General features: G+C 38.8%; 1 protein-coding gene across 2 annotated transcripts in view; it reads left to right on the forward strand.

Moving 5' to 3' along the window:
- Nucleotides 1-9,046: 9,046 nt before the first annotated feature.
- Nucleotides 9,047-19,006, forward strand: part of ZNF800 (zinc finger protein 800) — a 49,262-nt gene continuing 39,302 nt past the window's right edge. For both annotated transcript variants that reach the window (XM_030853691.3, XM_030853693.3), the window contains exons 1-3: nucleotides 9,047-9,699; nucleotides 10,189-10,307; nucleotides 15,381-15,476. In XM_030853691.3, the coding sequence (XP_030709551.1) occupies nucleotides 10,247-10,307; nucleotides 15,381-15,476 (157 nt within the window). In that variant the 5' untranslated portion in view covers nucleotides 9,047-9,699; nucleotides 10,189-10,246. The remainder of the gene's footprint in view (nucleotides 9,700-10,188; nucleotides 10,308-15,380; nucleotides 15,477-19,006) is intronic.

Here is a 19,006-nt window from a genome sequence, read left to right on the forward strand (position 1 = left end):
CAGCGGCCACGGCTCACGGGCCCAGCCGCTCCGCGGCATGTGGGATCTTCCCAGACCAGGGCACGAACCTGTGTCCCCTGCATCGGCAGGCGGACTCTCAACCACTGCACCACCAGGGAATCCCCCAGACTGTCTTTTTGATGGTACAATATCAAATACAAAGCCCTTCATGACTGTTGTTCAACCTGAATCACAAAACATTTACAACTTCCGATTTAGGATGAATGATTCTGTTAATATATAATAATAGGTAATCTGTTAGTCAGCTGGCCTAAAGAAATAGGTCTTAGTAACATTTTAATATTTACTTGGAAAAACCCAACATATTATTATTCATCATCTATTATTATGGCTTTCTAACTCGAGATGAAAACATGCTGCAAACACCCCCTTCCCCCTGCCCCCGTGCTTCTGTTGTGAATAGACCTTATAAGTCCATGGTTTCAGTCATCTCTCATGTGCTTGTCTTATGTGATTATCATGAAACAATACAGGTTTTTACTGCGTCACAGTTACTAGATTGGGAGCTCCTCAATAATTAGACTATAAACTCCAAGTAGGTAAGAACTTCCCAAATTATTCATGGATGTATTCCTAGAACCCAGTGCATAGGCACTAAAGAAATTTTTGTTTACTAAAGGGAAGAGACCTGGTCTTACTCATCAATGTATTCTCAGCTTGACATGATGTTTGGAATATTACAGATACTCAGCAAATGTTGGTTGAATGGATTTACTGATAATAAATTAACACCCAGGGTAATAACAAATACTTTTCTAACTTTTTATCATATAAGAGTAAACCAAAAAACAGCTTCCAGTTACATAATTGACCATAGTTTCTAATTATATTACAGTCAGTTCAATTAACTTTTACTCTCTTTAATTTTGCTTTGATAGTTTCTAAAACCTAAGCAAGATTACTGAGATCACTAGTTGAAAGGAGTCTCTATAATAAAACCATTGTTATCTACACACAAATTACTTATTCATAACAACAGGAAAAACAGTAACTATACGGTGGAGAAGCTGAATAACGTCTTAAACCTGTGATCAAGATTAATATCAAACATATATGCACCACCGTGTTCATTGTAGCATTATTAACGATACCCAAGACATGCAAACAACGTAAGTCTCCATTGATGTGCATATATATACACACAGTGGAATATTATCCAGCCATGAAAAGAAAGATATCTTGCCATTTGTGACAATGTGATGGACCTAGAGGGCATTATGCTAAGTGAAATAAGTCAGACAAAGACAAATACCATATGGTCTAACTTATATATGGAATCTTAAGAAAAACAAAAACAAAACAAAACTGAACTCATAGATACAGAGAACAGATTGGTGGTTGCTGCAGGCGGGGGGTTGTGGGGGTGGGAAGGAGTGAGTGAAATGTGTGAAGGGGGTCAAAATTACAAACTTCCAGTTATAAAATAATAAGTCCTGGGGTTGTAACGTATCGCGTGGTGACTATAGTTAATAATACTGTATTATATATTTGAAAGTTGATAAGGAGTAGATCTTAGAAGTTCTCATCATAAGAAAAAAAGTTTCATAATTCTGTGGTGATGGATATTAACTAGACTTATTGCGGGGATCATTTTGCAATATATACGAATATATTTGAATAGTTGTGCTGTACACCTGAAACTAATATAGCGTTATATGTCAATTATATCTCAAGAAAAAGGATTACTGGGAGTTCTCTGGTGGCCTAATGGTTAGGGCAAGCCACGTGGCTAGGTGCAAAAAAAAAAAAAAAAAAAGCCTATCAACCAGGCATTCCATGCCTTGAGAAAGACACCACATCAAGTATTACATACCATTCAAAAAAGGTAAAACTTCAATCTAATCATGAAGTAACATCAGACAAGTCCAAATTGACTCATTCTATAAAACAACTGGCCCGTATTGAACAAAATGTCATTGTCATGAAAGACGAAGAAAGGCTGAGGAACTATTGCAGGTTAAAGGAAAGCAAAGAGACACGACAACTAAATGCAATATGTGATCCTGGATAGGGTCTTAGATTGGAGGAAAAAAAATCCATAAAAGGCATTATCAGGATAACTGACAAAATTATAACATAGACCTTAGTCTAAATAAAAGTATCGTATCAGTGTTAAACTTGCTGAATATGATAACTGTATTGCACTTATGTAAGATAATAAAATCCTTGCTTTCAGAAAATACACACTGAGGTAATTAAGGATAAAGGGGCAGGATGTACATTTGAATCTACCCTCAGATGGTTCAAAAAATCAGATATGTATATGGATTGAGAGAGAGAGCAAGTGAGCAAATATGACGAAATGTTAAAAATTGGTGAATCTGAGTAGAGTATGGGAATTATTTGTGTTCTTTCCATTTGCTTTTAAATTTGAAACTATTTCAAAATTAAAAGTTAAAAAAGTCAAAGATGATATCTAAAAAAGGCAGAAATTGCTTAAAATACAATCCCATTTATTTGCAAGTTAAAAAAAAAGTTAAAAAAACCAACCAAACCAAAATAACCACCCCTCATAAAAACAAAAACACAATCCTGATGAATGGTTTTACATGATGAATGGTTAGTAGTTTCAAGTGTCCAGCTATGGCATATAGTCTACAGCACTACTAATTCTATGCAATAGTGGTTCCTTTAATTGTCCTCGTATGGTTGTTCTCTACATTGAAAATGAGTGTCCTATTAGGCCAGGGGCCTAATTAAACTAAACCAGTAAAATTGATTTTCCCCACTAAACTTTTTCTTATGATGTTTATTGCAAAGAATGAACGTTGTCATTATTTCTTCTTTAGCCCAATTGAAATGAAAATTTGTTCACTCAAGCCCATCTAGTAACTTTTAATTGTTGCCTATCGTGTGCCATGTAGTGGGCTAGGTGATGGCAAAACAAAAGAGGAATAAGTTATGATGTGTTTCTTGACGAATTCAGACTAATGGGAGAGTCAGCCATTTAATCAGAATGATTTATTACAGGAGCAGGAAAATGGAGCAGTTATTTGTCTGTGGGAGCTAGTTTCTCAGAAGAAGTGACATCTGAAGGATGAATAGGAGCTTTCCAGGTGGAGGGGAAGGATATTTATTTCCAGGTGTAAGGAGTAGCATGTGCAAAGGCTCAAAGCCTTGAAAAGTTCAATACTCATTTCTGATTTATGCCAGATGTAGTTCAGAGGCATTAAAACCTACGTCAGCTGCTTTAAAAAAATTTTTTATTGTGAAATATTATACACATTCATAAAAGTGCATAAAACATAACTATCAGCTTGCTGAATTATTACAAGGCAAATATACATGTAACGATCATTAGGTCAAAATCTATAAAATGGCCAGTAGCCCCCAAATTGGCACCCCTCCCCTCCCAGTACACTTCCCAACCTTCTACCCAAACCACTGTTCTATTATTTAACAGTTGCTTTAGCTAATGGATGCAGCCACATAACCTACAACTCTATCATCTCTCTCTAAAATTCCCTCGTGTCCCACACTCCCTCCCCACCCAGTTAAACTACTGTTTGCTTTGTTGATTTCTGCAAAGGGTGAGAAATCCAGCAAGTTTCTTTGGAGCATAAAGTTGTGAAATTGTGGGAGGGACAAGTATAATAGTAAGTATTTATTATTGTTATACCTGAACTGTGTTCCAGGTCCTTCTGGGCACTTTATTCATTCACTGATTTCCCACAACACTGAAAGTAGCAGACAGCCGAGGAAACTGAGTTTCAAGACAGGTTCTCACTTGTTTAGAGACACAAAACTCATGAATGGTGGAGATGGGACTAAGACCTAGATTTTTCTGGCTCCAAAACAAATGCTTTTTTTTTTTTTTTTCCAACACAGCTTGTGGGATCTTAGTTCCCCAACCGGGGATCGAACCCTGGCCCCCTGCAGTGGAAGCGTAGAGCCCTAACCACTGGACCACCAGGGATTCCCCATGTGCTCTTTCTACTAATGGTTTTTGTTGAGATTTGACTTCTTCATATGGAAAATGAGTAGTCAACAGAAATTTTAAATTGGGAAGTAATATTATATTTGTTTGGACTATAGTTCTGTTGATAGTGTGGAATAATGGAGAGAGGGAGAGATGGTGGTAGGGAGACCATGGAGGTAGTTATTGAAATGGTTCAGAGATGAGGTTTTGGACTAGAAGATTGATGGTGCCCACGGAGAGAGGACACTATTTTCTAGACTTTTCTGAGGTATAACCAATGGTGCTAGGTTAGACGCTGGGGATAAGTGAGATGAGAAACCTTGTACACAGGTAACTTGCATTATTTGAATCTCTGCATGTGCTCCTCTCTATGACTCCAAGGCCTCTACCTTGATAGCCTGAAGAGATAGCAACACTGTTGATTAAAATTTGGAAGAGGAAGAACAGGTTTCGTGAGAAGGTAGGTTCAGTTTGGACCCTGCTAATTTTGAGATGCCTGGGAAAATTCATATTATCTGCCTCCTGGGTAGTTAGAAATAGAGCTTAGAGGCTTCAGGGACAGGTCTGAGCTGAAGATAAAATTTTAGAAATAATCAGAATATATAATCCGAACGCATGTAACTTGAGGTATAGGACCTGGACTCAGACCTACGTTTAAATCTTAGGTCAAACACAAATTATCTGTGTCCTAATTTGTAAAATGGGATAATATCTAACCCAGGAACTTGGTAAGGATTCAGTGAAAAACCAGAAAGCACTTAGCACCTTGTCTGAGTTCAATAAGTGACAAAATTATCTTTAGCTATTATTATTAGATTATAATACAGACTTACGTATGAACATACTCCCCTATAACAAAAAACATTTTTAAAAATGGAATTCACTTAAATGCTATCTGAAATGCATTTGAATGGAAGACCTGTAAGGCATGGTTTGGTGCCGTGTCACATGGCACCATGGTACATGCTCTGTGTCACCTGGCCAGGAAGACCTAAGTGTGCTTTTAGCACCAGGAATGGAAACTTCAAGTCCATGTTCGGGGTGTGGGGTGGGGGGGTGGTTCCTAGTAGGTGACTTGCCTCCAGGGCAGCAGGTACAACCTACTCCCTACTGTCCTTAAAATAAACATCTTAGGGAAAGCATTATCATCCCTTTTCATATTATGTTGCTTGCTTAGATGTTAAGTTCTAGAATTGATAATAGATCAACAGTTTAATATTTGCCCTTCTAAATCAATTTTCCATGACACTTTCTAAACTTTCAGCCTCTATTTTGGTCCATAATTTGATTTGTAAATAATTATGTATTTAATTATTTGTGTTGTAAAATGCCACATCATAATCAAAGCTGGAAAAATCTGGACCGGAATATGTATGTCCTATAGGAACTATAAGTGCTTCTACTTGTTGTTAGGTTTTTATACTGTGTTTTAGAGAGATTTGTTTAGAACACATGGGAAAATCTTAAAGAAAGCAACAAAATGATGAGGAAAGTAAAGGAATCACTAAGGTTTATTTATACAAGGCCAGCAAATTGACCCACTTAGTTTAAAGAATTGGTCTGACTAGTGTTTCCTTGTTATGCTCTTCTTAAAGGCATCATCAAGCATTAAGAAAAAGAAAAGCAATCCAGCAGCTTTAGTTAGTATCATTCTTGAAATAATTGTATATTGTGATAGACTACATGCAAAGATCATCACAATAATTGCTTCCATTCCTATATGCGTATCCCTTTGAAATGTGACTTGGCTACTCCTCCCATCAAGGAGGGAAATTTAAAATATGGCACAAGTGAACTTATCTACAAAACAGAGACTCACAGACATAGAGATCAGACCTGTAGTTGCCAAGGGGGAGGGAGGGAGGGAGAGGGGTGGACTGGGAATTTGGGGTTGGTAGATGCAAACTATTACATTTAGAATGCATAAACAACAAGGTCCTACTGTATAGCACAGGGAACTATATCCAGTCTCCTGGAATAAACCATAATGGAAAAGAATATTAAAAAAAGAATGTATATATGTATAAAACGGAGTCACTGCTATACAGCAGAGATTGGCACAATATTGTAAATCAACTATACTTCAATTAAAAAAATTTAAAAAGAAGGGAAATTTATCTCCCAAGTTTCTGAATATGTGCTGACCTTTTGACTTTCTTTGACCAATAGAGTGTGGTGGAAGTGATGCCAAGTTTCTGCTTCAAGAGGTCTTGCAGTTCCCACTCTGTATTTGCTTGGCATGCTGCCACAATGTGAAGATGCCCAGGATAATATTGAGGATGAAAGGCTACAAGGGGAGAGAGAGGTCCAGCCAATAGTCAGCACTAGCTGCCATCCATGAGTGCACCCAGTCAAGCTGCCAGATGACTGTAGCAGCTACATGCATGATCCCAGACAAGGCCAGAGAGCACATAAAATAGCTTTAAGGCACTGATTCTAGGGTGGTTTGCTACGCAGTAATAGTATATATGTGTATGTGTGTGTGTGTGTGTGTGTATGTGTATATGTAATATATACACATACACACACTCACATATATATTCTCTAGCCTTGAAGATGAGGGAATATTTTTAAACTGTAAGAGGGTCTTAGGTTAATCATTAGGATGCACTTGCAGACTTTAAGGATCAAAAATTTCCTTAAAGCTGTAATGATGTATCACCTAGGTTGCTGCAGTGAACAACGAAAAGGGAAGACAATTTTTCTGTGATGGTTTGTGCATAGTGTTTTTAGAGGTAGGGTGAAAATTCTAGAAGATGTTCAAAGTCTCTTTAAACTCTAGGGCCCTGTGAAATTCAGTTGTGATTTCAGCAACTCCATTCCCGCTTCGTGAACTTGTACGTGGCATTTTAACACCTTTCACAAATGACAGGATCCACTGGCTCATCTTTCACATACAATGTGATCTAAAACAGCTGTGGTACAGTGTAGGCAACACAGTATATAGCCAGCATAACATAGTGACTAAGGTCATGAGTTCCAGAGCCATACCGTTTGGGTTCAAATGCTGGTTCAGTTGCCTATCAGCTGTAACCTTGATGAGTTATTTAACTATTCTTTGCCTCAGTTTCTCCCCCTGAAGAATGGAATGATAACAAAATCTCATTGAATTGTTGTTAGGATTAAATGAGTTAATGCTTGAGCTTAAAACATATTACGCAAAACATGTCAGATACTAGCATTGTTATTTTATAAAGGGAATGATCTAGGTCCTAGACCCAGTTCTGTTACTGTGTGACCTTCAGCAAATCAGTTAACCTATCTGGGTTTCAGTTTTCTGCCTATAAAGTAAGGTTTACTATGTAACTTCCATGGTTTCTTTTCCTCTTTAAAATTCTATGATTCAGGGTTCAATATTTGTTCTACCCACATGCACATTACAATCTTGTCTATAATTCTAATTTTTCAAAAATTGTTTAAAACTTATTCTATTAACAAGCAATTTTGAGGACCCTCTAGTAATGACCACTTTGAAGTACAATATAAATAATACTGCATTTACTCAGGAAACTAAACATTTTTTATTCACATCTGGTCAGCAAACATTTACAACTCTTACATATCCAAAGAGATGCCTTTTCAGGTTTATGAAAACTTAAAATTGTATATTCATTTTTTAAACCTATGATAAATTTGCTTATTAAAGTAGGAAAAGATCTTCCAAAAGTGAAGACAATATTTCACCTCAAATTTTACCAAAGATCTCCACTGTTAAATAAAATCCACTGTTAAGGGTCACGTTTAAAATTTTTTTCTATTTTTTTGCTTAAGCATATTACACACAATATTATAAAAATGTGATTTTTTAAATTGGCTTCATAACACCATCATGTGGACGTAGTTTATTTTACACTGGTTTATAAATTGTGGCATTTCATTTTAGTTTGATGTTTTGTATTGCTTCTTGACAATGGGACAGATAAAGAGATCAAACATACTAAGGTAACCAGTTAGTATGTAGAATGTACAGTACGTGGAATTCCTTTTAAAAAGTTTTTCATTTTCCTATCCTTTTCCTGTCACCCCTATAACCAAGCTGCTACAGTCCCTTAGGACCTATGCAAATGTTCCATTCAATATTTTTACAGTAACAAATTTATCAATTACTGGGTCTACTACAAACTTAACTTTTAATTCTGAAAATAGATTTCAGTCACTCATTTGTTTTTCCAAAAGCCTATCTACGAAACTTTGTTTTTCAGGGATCCGAAAACTGGCAAGCTAACTACGAAGTGGATCTTGGGGGTGGCGGGGGGGAGAGATGGAGATAAACAAAGCAAAGGGGCTTCTTCTGTCTTAAAATTTTCATATTTGCTTCTGGAGCAAGAATTCCATCCTAGGCGTTGGGGGAGAAGGCGGGGGAGGCGTCTCTCCTGCCCCCGAGCAGCGGCACACGGGTTTGCTGAATTTGACAGACCACTGCGATCTTGGGGGATTTTCCAAGCTGGAAGAGAGCGCCGATGAGAAAAAGTGCGTACAGCCCACGTGACCCAACTTCACTTTCAGGTGCCAGAAGCGGAGCGCAGCTGCAATCAATACCGATCTTCCACCAACTAGGTTGTATTCCTCCCAAGGACCTGCTAAAACCCCCGAAGTTCTGAGAGACACACTTCGGAAATTGTTGGGTTTAAAAAAAAAAAAGTTCCACTTGTACCATTTATGACAACTTTTTCGGAATCACCACGATTTACGGCTTACGCATTTGCCAAGCCTTTTCCTACAGTTCCCTCCCTTGCTTTTACAAGCCTCCCGTTTCGGTTCCACCGAAAGAAGAAAAGCGATAGCAACAGTTTGGTTGCCCAGCAGTCCGTCTCCCGGGCGCAATCACCGCACCAGGGGCCTCACACCTCTCGGCCCGCGAAGCCCAGGACTTCGGCTCCCAGTCCGCCGGGGACGTGCGGGAGTACGGCCGCTTCGAGACCCGGGCCGCGCCACCCGCCCCGGCTCCCTCCCCGCGCCCGGCCGCAGAGCGTCGCCACCCCACCGTCGGGGGCGCCGGGCTGGGCGCATGCGCGCGGCGCTCCCGGGCGTGCCGGCCACACTCCCCCCACCCACTCCGAGAGCTTGTCACTTCCTGCCCTCGCCCCATCTCCGTCCGGGGTCAGTCAGTCGCTCCCTGTCGCAGCCGGCGAGTCTCTGCTTCCCCCTTCCTACCCGCTCTGCGGCGGCAGCTCAGGCTCTTCGTGGAGGGGCAGACAGAGAAAGAGAGAGACTGACTTAATAAAGTTTCCTGAAACAACAACTATTACCAAAAGGAGCCCAAGGCGGGGGAAACCCCCATCCTTCCCCGCCCCTCTCCAAAAGCCTGAGGGACCGTCGCAGGTGGAGCGGCGCTGAGGGGAGCCGGGCTCCGGCGGCAGCCGTTGCCCTGGCAAGGGGCGCCTCGGGTCCTGCCCGCTCCGGTTCCGGCTCCTTCGGTGGCGGCGGCAGCGGCTGCGGGGCGGTACCTCCTGTCAACTGCCTGCGCCCGCGCGCCGTCAGCCCGCCCGCCAGCTCCACAGCGCGGAGGGACGCCGTGAGCCGCCGCCACAGCCGTCGCCTCGGGCCGCGGAGGGACGTGGTGAGCTGCGGCGCTTCCGCGTCAGCGCCGGCGGGGAATCTCTGGGAGCGCGTCTGGCCCGAACCCCGGTACCTTCGCGCGGTCCGGCGAGGCTGCGCCAGGTGGGGCCCGAAGCCGCCTCTCACGCCAGGCTGTCCCCGCGGCCGTCCGGCCTGCCTTCCTTCCTTCCGCCCGCCCGTCGGCCCGCCCTAAGAGTTCAGTAAGTTGGGCGCACTTGGTTGGGGGGACGGGGGTTCAGCCGGGGAGACCCTGGCGCACGTGCGTCGCGGGAGGGCGCGACGTGGGCCGGCCGCCGGCGGGAGCTACACCTCGGCCGCCCGGCCGCCGCGCCCCCCGCCCCACGGGCCCCGGCGCCGGCCGTGCCCGCTGCGCTCCGCGCCACCGTCTCCGCGCGCGCCCGCCCGGGAAGGCGAGGCCGCCACCGCCGCCGCCGCCCGCGCAGCCGGCCAGGCCCTTGCCCTGCGCGCCCGGGGCTGCGTTTCCGGGTAGGGCGGTGAACCTGTGCGGGAGTTCGGGCTGAAGAAGCCTTCGTGCGTTTTTCTTTCTCAGTTCGAGAGGAGGGTGCAGGGCTGTGGAGGGCAAGCGGAGGGCAAGCGGAGGGCGGGTGAGGGGAACGTTTCTGGAAAATGCAGCCAGAACCCCCCCAGGAAGTTCAGGCTGAGTGACGGGTTTGTGCTTCTTTCAACAGCCAAGCCGCAATGAAGAGCTTCTTACAGTGAAAGGAAAGTAGGTCGCGCCCACTGAAAATGCCTTTAAGGGACAAATACTGTCAGACTGACCACCATCATCACGGATGCTGTGAACCAGGTATACGCCTTTCTTCAGTTACTTTGCCCTCCACCAGAGCCGCTCTGCCTTCTGTTTTCTTTTAGTTCTCCTTACCTCCTGCCCAAGAAGACATTCCTAACTAAGCAGGCTATAATTTCCCCCAGCATAAAACCAGTTATGAAGCTAAAAGCTTGTACAAACAAGAGATCTCCCCTGCTTGATCTCTTAAAAAAAGTACTGCAAGTGTCACCTTAAATCTTTTCCACAAGATCAATTACTCAATCCCCTTTCCTTTTCTTTCAAGGCAGCCTGCAGTTAGTAGTATACCCTCATGTTCTGTGAATGTTTAAAACTGAAGAGAAAGGAAAAACTGGGTAGTAGAATACTGGCATTATTTTCGAGGAAGCTGTTTCATGTAAATTTTTAAAAACTAAAAGTTTCTCGTGCTTTGATAGTGCTTAGAGACAGAATAATGCTTAAACTTAAAAATGAGTTTAGTTTGGGCTAAGAAAAGTTTGCTGAAGTCAACTTGTTGGAAGAATCAGGTTTTGTTAAGTGGAACCTCTTAAAGAAATTTCTTGGACAGAGCACATTGTTGCAAAATCTGAATATTTAGATAGAATACATAAATATTTTTAGGATAGTTTGTTCAGTGGAACTCTTTTGAGTTGAATTTATGAAATGAAGAAGTTGCTTTTTGAAGGCTCATGAAGAGTATTACAACCCTTTAATAAATGTGATATATAAACTCTTAATAGTTTCTCTGCTTATTAGAAGTATGATGTGCTTTGTCACAAACATTTAGAGATACAGCTTAAAAAGGGAATCCTTGAATACACAGTCACTAAACCAGCTAAGGGCTCTTCTGTTACAGTTCAAAGGCAGTTGTTTATCATTATTTTTGACCTAAAAGTTATTAGGACTTTTTAATACTTTTGCTTGTTGTTTTGTTGGAGTATTTTAACTGCACTAATGTACTTGGTTTTGTCACAGTAGAGTTCATGTAAAGTAGAGTACTTTTTTTGTATAATGGGAAAAAATGGCAATGGTAAAAGGGGAAGAACTATTTTCGGAACACTTTGGTACACATGAGAATAAAATTTGTACTATGACCCTATCCCCACTGATTTGCTGAAAATAATACCTCTTCTAGTAAAACAGGCAATCCCAGGGTGGAATCCAGTGTTTATTCAACTGTTCCTGATCTACCTACCTTTCACCATCCTTTCTGCTGCATATTTTGTATCTTTGAAGTGATGATATATCACTTAACGTTTTGCCAAATGTTGAATGGATTTTGCTAGTTTTGAAGTACAAAGCTGTGAATGACTTCTTATACTTGTGTTCCACTGTCTTTTTATTCCATTTTTTTCTGAGAAGTCATTTGAGTTGCATTAGTTAATTAAATCATCATATTAAAACTTCTTATTTAGGAAGAAATTTATTTGGTCACTCATTTCTTTATTTCTTTGACAAATCTTTATGGAGCACCGGTTAGGGGCTAGGCACTATTCAAGGCAATGGGGATATAAGTGGTGAACAAAACAGATAAAGCTCACCCCCTCATGGAACGTTTGAGTGGGAAGAGATAGACGTAAGTAAACAAGTAAGATAATTTGTGACCATACCTTATTTATAAAGTATATATTCTGGTAATTAAAGTTTTCTAGATACTTTAATGTCTTTTTAAAGAGGTTTTCCAGAGTTGAACTTTTAAATATGTGTTGGAACTTTTCTGCTTTTTCTCCCTCATTAACACAAATTCAGATAAGTTGCATTAATTGAAAAATTTCAACTTTATTTTGCCAGGAACTTTTCCCATGCAACTTATTTTTCAGACTGTCATGTCAAAAGTGGTTGGTATTTCTTCACTTTCTTAGTTAGAAGTAGACACTTCCTGAGGATTTAGTTCAGTGGAAAGCCAAAAGTTTAACTTACGGGGTAGTTAATTGTCATTATTTCAGAGGAAGGTATGGGCCATTATTGAGAGGAGTATGTTATGGTAGTTTTAAAAAGAGGATGCCCTCAGATGGAGGAAAGACGGTGACATGATGTTTGAGAAGATCTTTTAATGAGCTGTCCCAAGAGGTCTGACCTCCTTTGGATTATGAACGATAGGTGAGTTCTGAATGAGAGCAGTGTGTTCCTGAGCAGGTTTTGATAGGATGGATCAATTTGTATTGAGGGGTGGTGTTATAAGTCTATCAGTGTATGTAAAATATTCTTAGTTATGTTTTAAGAAAGTTTTTTGTTAGAGAAATTTTCAGATGTTCAGAAGTAGAGAGAATGGTATAAGGAACCTGATGTAGCCATTACACAACTCCATCAGTTATCAATATGTGGACAAGCTCTTTTGATCTGTATTCTCCCCTCCCCACAGTTCCCTTCTCTATCCTCCAACTGCTCCCCTACTCTCTACTGTTTGAAAGCAAATCTCAGACATCATAGGTAGAAGGATATTTTAAGGGGCTTATTTTAAGGTAGGAGAGACTTAAAAAAGTGGGTGTTTTATTCTGGGAAGTGTGTTCTTGGAAGGATGTAAAGAAAGGTGTTAACTTCTGAGCGTTTGTGTTTTTTGGCTGGAGAGAGATGCTCCTTTTTTCCTGAATGGTCATGTAACCTGATCTTGGGAGGGATGTTAGGATATGTAAGAGGAAATTTTATAAAATACTAACATATAAAGTTTTTTTAGGATTGAGAGTATGTTTTCATGAAGAAAGAAAAGTTTCTTACAAGGGGACCTACACAGATGTGTATACCAAATGAATGTGTCCACTCATAACTGAACTAACCCTGGGGTTATTTTGAATGGTATCTCAGGATGTGTATGTATTCTGGTGGTACCAGTGATGGTTATGGGTAACAAAATTTTGCTCTAGCTTTAAAATCAGATGTTGTTATGTGGAAGTGGAAGTTAGTGTATTACAGGAAGTTTTCTGGAGCATATACCTAAATGAAGAAAGGGGGCTCTAAGGAGAAGTTTCCATTTTTTTCCCCCATATTTCTCCCTTATTCATTACTCTTTTTTTCATTCTTCCTTTCTAGAATTCTTGTCACTTACAGAGCCAGGCCTTCGAGCTTTTTAGTTCTTTAAAATTGTATAACTTCTACCCTATCTTCTGTAGTTGTTATTTTTTATAATCAGTTATTGGTTGTTACAGTGTACAAATACTGGAAAGAACATCTAACCTAAATAAATGATATCATCAGTCTACTTACAAACTTCTACTGTTGTTTCTCTAAGGGGTTGCATTCTACTTCTCTTAGATTTTGGAAAAGATTTTTCAGTTTTTGGTGTCAGGAAGGCAGTTGATTTGTAGATTATGATGATGATGGTGCTAGAACATTTATTGAGTCTTTACTATATTCCAGGCTCTGATATAACCAGGTACCTGCATTAGCCAATTTAATCCTCGCACAACCCTATGATTTGGGTACTTTTATTATCTGCATTTTAGAGGTGAGAACAGAGAAATCAGAGAGTGTAATTTGCCCTAGTGGTATCTAGTTATTGGTAGCAAAAGAATTTCAGCGCAATCAGTCCAGGTCTGGAGTCTTCTGTTCTTAACCACTGCAGTTAGTGCCAATGTCAGATATTCCCAAAATGAGTTGTATTTGTGTGTATGTTCTTAAAAACACCTCAGAGTTTCTCTTAAAATTGGGAAAATTTTGCTTAATGGAATGATTTGGTCCTGAGACATAGTTCCTCCCCTTTGTGTACGCTGAACTTAAGAGTTGAAACCAAAATGAGAATCTAAGGCTGTGTCTCTACACATAACCTAGCAGGCCTTATCAGACAGCTAAATGCTGTCCAAGCCTGGGCCCTGAAGCAGTAGCAGCACACATTACTGAAGTAACCCTCCTTATCTTCTCACACTGAGCAGATGATGGTAAAATATCATCTAGGTTAAGACGGTAAAACATTATAACATATTGAAAAAAAAGAGGTAATTAAAATGGCCAATTTTTCTCCACCACAACTATCTCTTTATTTGATATCTGATGGGAAACTTCAGTTTTCCTTTTCACTTACCTTGTTTCTTATTACCATAATCTTATTTATATTATATATTTATACTGCTACTCTGGGAATTTTGGAAAGCAGGCATGATATAGACCTCTGTATATGAAAATTTTTACTTTTACAATGGGAATATTATTTTTACTTATTATAAAAATGCTTACTTTCTAAAGTGCACACTTCCAAAAGCCCAGGCTAGTGAAGTGTGAGGCAGAAAGTGAAAATCACCCCTATAAACCCACCCTGATGGAAAGAACCATTGTTAAATTTCGTTGGTATTCCATCAGACTTTCTGTGTTTATATTAGCATTTATACATAGACACACATATACCTTAAATTTATTTCTTTCTGTAGCTACTGAAATATATATTAATATAATTGAGGTCATATTCTATAACCTGTTTTTGTTGCTTAGCAATGTAGTATTGACATCCTTTGTTGTCAGTACATGTAGACCTAGCTCATGCTGTGTAAGAGCCATGAGAGATTCTGTTGTATGGATATTTCATAGTTTATTTAGTCTGGTTCCTTTTGAGAGACTTCTAAGTTGTTTGAAATTTTTCTCAATTATTTACAGTACTGCAGAGTGCTGCAGTGAACTTTCTTGTACATCTGTCGTTGTGCACTTGACCAGTTCTTTCCTTAGGTAGTGGTTTTTGAGTTTTGCTCTCTTAATTGCCCAGAGAGCTGTACTAGATTGTCCGGAGAGTTTTGGAATGGTTTATGAGGTGTGGCTAGGTTATCATTGCCCTAGAATTTTGGTTAAATATAGTGGTTCCTCTTCAAGGGGAATAAAAAGGCAAACATGACTAATATGTACTAACTAACACCAAAATAGTAAGATCTTTGCATTTGAACTTAATGCATAGTCTCAGTAGCCTTAGTTTCACCTTGAATTGAGAAAAATTTTAGTTACATTTTTCCCATTATTTCATTTTGCCTTACAAAGATAATGGTGGAGTATATACAAAAAAGTGTGATTGTCATTAACATGATTATAGCAAACCATTGTTTTACTTCAATAGTAAATGATTTAAATAAATAACCCTTTTTTTGTGGGGATTGGGTTGGGTGTTTGTCTTCCATGTAGTTTATATCCTGGAACCTGGAGATGCTCCTTTGTTACAGCAACCACTACAGACATCCAAATCTGGTATTCAGCAAATAATTGAGTGCTTTCGATCAGGTATGAATGTTTTAGGATGTATTTTCAATCTTCACATAGTAGCTAAAAACTACCTAGAAATCCTTAGAAATAATTTTTTAAAAATAAAATGTATACATTGGTTTTCTTTACAGAATACTTTTGATTGTCATTTTTAAAAAGTGGATGAGTAAATATTGACTTGATAGAGATTCCTTTTCAGTACTATATATTATATACTAATTTAAAAAGTATTTAGTATGGTTTAAAGAAATATGTGGTATATTTGCTGGCAAAGATTCATTGTTATTTTTTGGCATGTTCTTTATAAACTCTCAAAGGACGGTAGTAGATTATACAGGGTCTTTATGAGCTTTGACAGAGTAGATTATTTACTCAGAATGTCTGAGATGTCCCTTGTTCTAGATTAATTACTTTATCATCTCTGTTTATGTGACTCACCATCTCCTACCTAACCCTGGAGTTTCAATATCTTTAGTAGAGCACAGATAGAAAAAAGATTATTCCAGCCCTGATATTTAGATATATTTGTTTAGCTTTTCTTTCCATTAGATTGCTATAATAATGGATATATAATAAGTATATTTGTGCAGTTACAATCCAGTGCTCTAAAGTAGGTGTTGCTCACTAAGTATAAATGGTTGAGAACTGTTAGAACTACAGTGTTTTGTAAAGTCTTAGGTTGCTGTGATTCTTATGATCCACTTGTCCACCTCTTGTGGATTTGGCTTCTCTGACATTGCAGGCTATTAAATCAAATATGAACAAGCAAACATACATGACTGATGGACACCTAAGTGGTGGGCAATTAAAGGGTTAGACTATCTTTTGTTATTATTTTAAAGCTTATTATATCATAATGAAAAATTTCTGAGATTCAAAGAAAAAGATAATTTATATGAAACCATTTGTTTTGTATTGAGAAATTTTTTGAGGTGCTTGTTTTTAAATCATTTTAAAGGGAAGTAGTATCTATTTGATTTACTTTAGGATTCTAAGAAATAGATTGTTCTTTAATCTAAAATAAATTTCTGAGTCTAAGATTCATTTCTTACACTTTTCATCTGTAGTCCTTATGGCATTGCTTTTATGTATATTTAAGTCAGTAAATATTTCGTGTATACCATATGCCTATGCTTAATGTTGGATGGTGGTATAACATATTTTACTGTGTTTTTTGTTGTTGTTTTTTACTTTTGATAATTGCCCTTGGTTAACAGAAATAAATAATACGTCAAATTCTCCTGTGGTAAATACAATTAAAATTTTTCTAATTAGAGGCAGTATTTAAATACATTTCTGGCATAACAGAAGAATGGTTAGTTTTTATTTGTAGTTAGAGTTTCTGTTAGCTACTTTTAGTATAGAGATAAAAATTCTTTTTGTTCTTTCTCATATCATGGAAATGAAGGTAATAGCTTCACATAGTCATATTCCTTGCTATATAGGTTTCTTTTTTAAAAATTCATAATTTGGGATTAACGAAGTTATTTTATACTGCTTCAGTTTATTATAGTGTTATTTGATTAAGAAGTTAGAATTGTTTCATTTATTTGTGCTTTGTCTTGTAAAAAATACCTTCTCAATAAGCTCCTGTACCCAAAATCTATATATTTTTTTAACTTTGGAAGGTGAATATTTAAAAAGGAAATTACGTGTTTTTCCATTGCACTGTGGTTGTATCTGTTTTCTGTGTTTATTGTTTCTTTGCAAAGCTGAAGGAAAGGGACTGTGAAATGGGTAATATGTTCTTTCTTAAATGTCCCTGGTAAATTTGCCTTCTGAGTTTTTTTTTTTTCCCCAAACAAATTTTGAAAATACTATAATTTAAATTCTCTAAGTACCCTATCATTTAAATTAGAGATGATTTAGAAATATGCTGAATGGTACAAAGAAACTAATTTTGGATTAAAAAAGGAATTCTTTTACTTCATTAGTGTATCTCATAGCTAAGTAATTCTAATTTCCTCAAGATAGTAATCTCTTACGTATCTGGATAATCTCAAGTCTCCTAAGGTAGCTCTTCTTTAGCACTGAGGTATTTAAGCCTTGGCTGACTGAAACCTTGAGAGGATGAGCTGGAAGTTGGGGCCTCATGACTTAGGGTCTAAGATCCCTTCTCATCCTGAGACTCGTGTAAGTTTCTCCCGGTCTCATTCTACTCCCAAGCAGCCCCTCAATGACTCCTCTCTTTCTAGACTCTTTCCATTACAGCTGGGTCACACACATTGCATTTAAAGAACAATCTTGGTGGTGTTTTGTATCTGACAGGTATTTGAAGATAGAACTTTGAAGTCTATGCTTTTGCTCTTGTTAACCTTCACAGGGTAAACCAGGTTGGGCAGTAGTAATGTGTTAGGATATCTGCCTTTGTCTTCAAGCTCAAGATAGTTGTCTTCAGTTCCGGTATCAGCTTTGCTTAAAGGATTCATGGTCTCCTGCCTAAACTGGGCTCTCTTTGGCCTGGTATTAATTCCTACCCAAGCTGGAAGTTCGTAAAAGGCTGAGGAAGGAGTTGACTCATTTTTTAGGTCCACCAACCCCATGTGTGCTGTACTGACTGCTTGACCAGTTTTGACTCATTTTCTTTGCTTCACACTTTAGCTTTTGCTTTGGACTGTTTTCCTGGCTTTAAATTACAAATACTTCTTAACCTCTAATCTCTCTCTATTTCTATCTGCTTAACTTGTAATCTGAATAGACTTTTCTTTTTGGAATAAGTTGTTTAAAAAAATAATAAAGAGGTATAAAAGGGTATACAGAAATACAAAAGTAAGTGTCTTTGTTCAGACAGCACGGCTACATGGTTTGTGTCTTCTTCTAGAGACCTTCTACACACATATGAGCATATATTCCTCACTTTCTTCCTAATACAAGGAGTAGCTGACTCTGCATAGTTAGGTATCTTTGGTTTTTTAACAGTACTTTCCACTGTTGTTTGACATCTGTCCATAGATAGATACCTCATTTTTTTTAGAAGGCTGCCTGTTTTGCCCCTACTTGCAGATTTTCTACTCTGAAATCCCTGATGGTTGGGTGACTTGAGACATGCTGTTTGCTTTGAATCCTGGCTTCAGGTACTACCTTGACTGTGCCCTGCCCTTTGCTCGAGCCTTTCCTTAGTTGTGTCAGTCCTTCCAGGATCACGTCTGTGACTTTTTGTCTTCAAATTTCCCTCGTATCTATTAACTTTTTTTAAGAAATAGTTGATTTACAATGTTATGTTAGTTTCTGGTGTACAGCAGAGTGATTCAGTTATATGCATATATTAATTCTTTTTCATATTCTTTTCCATTTTAATTTATTACCAGATACTGAATATAGTTCCCTGTGCTATACAATAGGATCTTGTTGTTTATCTGTCCTCTATATATTAGTTTGTATCTGCTAGTCCCAAACTCCCAATCCAACCCTCCCTCTATTAACTTTTATTTTAGCTTCCTTCTTTTCCCAACCTCTCTCCCCAAATGGAAACAAAATTTTAAATAACAAAAAAGGTGTACTTCCATGAGGTATTTATAAATAATTGATTAATTGAGCTTAATATTCTT

The sequence above is a fragment of the Globicephala melas genome, chromosome 9, assembly GCF_963455315.2.
Source record: "Globicephala melas chromosome 9, mGloMel1.2, whole genome shotgun sequence".
Classification (NCBI taxonomy): domain Eukaryota; kingdom Metazoa; phylum Chordata; class Mammalia; order Artiodactyla; family Delphinidae; genus Globicephala; species Globicephala melas.